The sequence below is a fragment of the Nicotiana attenuata genome, chromosome 2, assembly GCF_001879085.1.
Source record: "Nicotiana attenuata strain UT chromosome 2, NIATTr2, whole genome shotgun sequence".
Classification (NCBI taxonomy): Eukaryota; Viridiplantae; Streptophyta; class Magnoliopsida; order Solanales; family Solanaceae; genus Nicotiana; species Nicotiana attenuata.
This window is the reverse complement of record NC_031990.1, coordinates 68629567-68631925: the sequence shown is the minus strand read 5'-3', so window position 1 is coordinate 68631925 and position 2359 is coordinate 68629567. Positions and strand designations below refer to the sequence as shown.

Here is a 2359-nt window from a genome sequence, read left to right as displayed (position 1 = left end):
CCTAAAAGATTTATTTATATATTTTGAAGATATGCACATCATTCTTTTTTTATTTGAAGATCTACATATGATATATTCTATATTGTACAAATGCCAATAATATGTAAATGTAATATATTCACATTTTTTTAAGATATGCACATCATAATCTTTTATTTGAAGAGATTTGCACGTGATACTCTTTGGATGTTTATATATTTGAGTGAATTTTAGCGCATAGGTAATAAATTTTGAAGAACTCACTAAAGTTATTCGTGTAGAAAATTCAAACTATTTCTTTAATTTTATTCATGTCATATGGGGTCTAAACGCCAAGCTATTCCTTTGAAAACGAAGATAGCATTGTGCCAATACAAAAAAGATAATTCTACCATCACTCATGAACAATTAAAAGAGAAATTTTCACTTGCTACTTGTCAAACAGTCACCGACATTCTTAGCAAGAAGAATAAGTATATAGAGGCGGCTAAGCAAGCAGAAGTTGTTCAAAGGCATGTAAAAAGCAAGAGATTGCGCGAATGTGAGCATCCAGAGGTATGTATAAAAGAAAAATTATTTAAACTTTTGTTCCTCCAAAAACTAGTTAATTAAGATTAACCAGATCGACAAAGCAGTACAGATTTGGTTAACTCAAGCAAGGGCAAATCATGTCATCTTGACAAATGCAACCATCGTCTCCAAAGCTCTTAATTTTGCAGAATCTATAGGTATTAACACACTGGAGAAAAAAAAATTCTCTGCCTCTAACGAGTGTCTCTTACGGTAAACAACGACATGGGATCAAATCTCATCGTTTTCATGGGTAAGGCTGAAAGCGCACCCATCCAAGATCTTCCTGCTTTCCGCACTAAGCTTCAAGAAGTAATAAAAAATTATGCACTTAAAGATGTCTTCAATTGTGATGAGACCGGCCTTTTCTTTCGTATGGCTCCCAACAAGACTCTTGCTCAAGCGCCAGAGAGCGAATGTAAGAAAGACAGATCCAGAACTACCGTAATGTTAATGTGTAATGCACTTGGTAAGATATATTTTTAGAAATAGATTTAGTTTATTGAAATTTCTTAAAATTTAAATGCTTAATTATTTCAAACTAGTATTGACAGTGTTCATTTATTTCTATGAAATATTTAACTTGATTCTTAGTTGAGTGATTTGCATTAAAAAATTTCTAAATTTAAACTCAAAATTAAATCCAACTTTTATTAACTTATTTTTTTCACTTGTACTCCATTGCAGGGACAGAGAAACTAAAACCTCTAGTAATTGGAACTGTTGCTAAACCTCGTTGTTATAAGAATGTAGATATGGCCTCCCTGCCACACATAAATTATTTTTATAACAAGAAAGCATGGATAACTCGTGAAATTTTCAAAACCTACATGCTTAGATTAAATGCTAAATTTGAAGATGAAAATCGCAAGATTCTATTGTTGAACAATGCTACTCCTCATGACATCGAGGAATACGAAAGTCAATTAACACATATTAAGGTATTTGTTGTAGCCTTGATCATATTTTTTTAATGGTGTTATTGTACTAACATTGAATTATTCAGGTTCATTATCTCCCACCTAATACAACATCACATCTTCAACCTGCTGATGCTGGTACAATTGCAAATTTTAAAGTTAAGTACAAAAGCCGCTTCATCAAGCATTTGATTGATGAATATGAGCGCAATAGGAGACATCCACTATTTAGCGACAATAAGTTCAATATGCGACAAGCTATTAACACTCTAGTAAAAGTTTGGAAAGATGTGAAAGCCTCCACCATTCTCCATTGTTGGAAAAATAATGGAATCCTACCTACACATGACAATCCTAATATTGATTGATAGTGAAAACATTGAACTAGTCGAGGATGTTGGGAATTTATCACCACTTGTAGCTCAAATCCCATCTGATAACATCAAAGAGGCGATTGATGCTACCACATATGTGCAATTTGATGCAATACTTCCGATCATTGACACTTTCACTGATGAAGAAATTACTGCCCAAGTTATTGGAGTGGAAGAAGAAGACACTATGGAGGCAGATGAAAGTGCTGACGAAGAACCTCAACCTACTGCTACTTGGACTGAGATAGAAGATTCAATTATTAAGATCTTAGATTGACTTCAAGGAAAAGCAATTGGATATCCTTTTGCTGAAAGTTTGGATACAAATCTTCGCCGATTCAGGCGTTATAGTGCTAGTAAGAGACTGGAATCTACGAAACAAGCTACAATTATGGAGTTCTTTCATCAATCTTGAAAGATTTAATTATGTGCCTTAGAGTTTAAATGTTTGACGTTTAGATATGAACTTTTTTAATAATGTATTAGATTTCTTTAGAATTTAATTCGTAAAATATT

General features: G+C 32.9%; 1 protein-coding gene across 1 annotated transcript; it reads left to right on the top strand.

Annotated features, from left to right (window-relative positions):
- Positions 775-2120, top strand: LOC109220663 (tigger transposable element-derived protein 6-like). The gene is made up of 4 exons (XM_019385124.1): positions 775-1018; positions 1237-1490; positions 1556-1784; positions 1858-2120. Exons 1-4 carry the CDS (start codon positions 775-777, stop codon positions 2118-2120), a joined length of 990 nt encoding a protein of 329 aa, XP_019240669.1.

What these genes read in the sequence shown, in the direction of transcription:
- LOC109220663 (XM_019385124.1), top strand. Translation starts at nt 775, where the DNA reads ATGGGATCAAATCTCATCGTTTTCATGGGTAAGGCTGAAAGCGCACCC. An exon ending in GTTAATGTGTAATGCACTTG is followed by an intron (nt 1,019 to 1,236) that starts GTAAGATATATT and finishes ACTCCATTGCAG; the next exon opens with GGACAGAGAAACTAAAACCT. An exon ending in AGCCTCCACCATTCTCCATT is followed by an intron (nt 1,785 to 1,857) that starts GTTGGAAAAATA and finishes ACATTGAACTAG; the next exon opens with TCGAGGATGTTGGGAATTTA.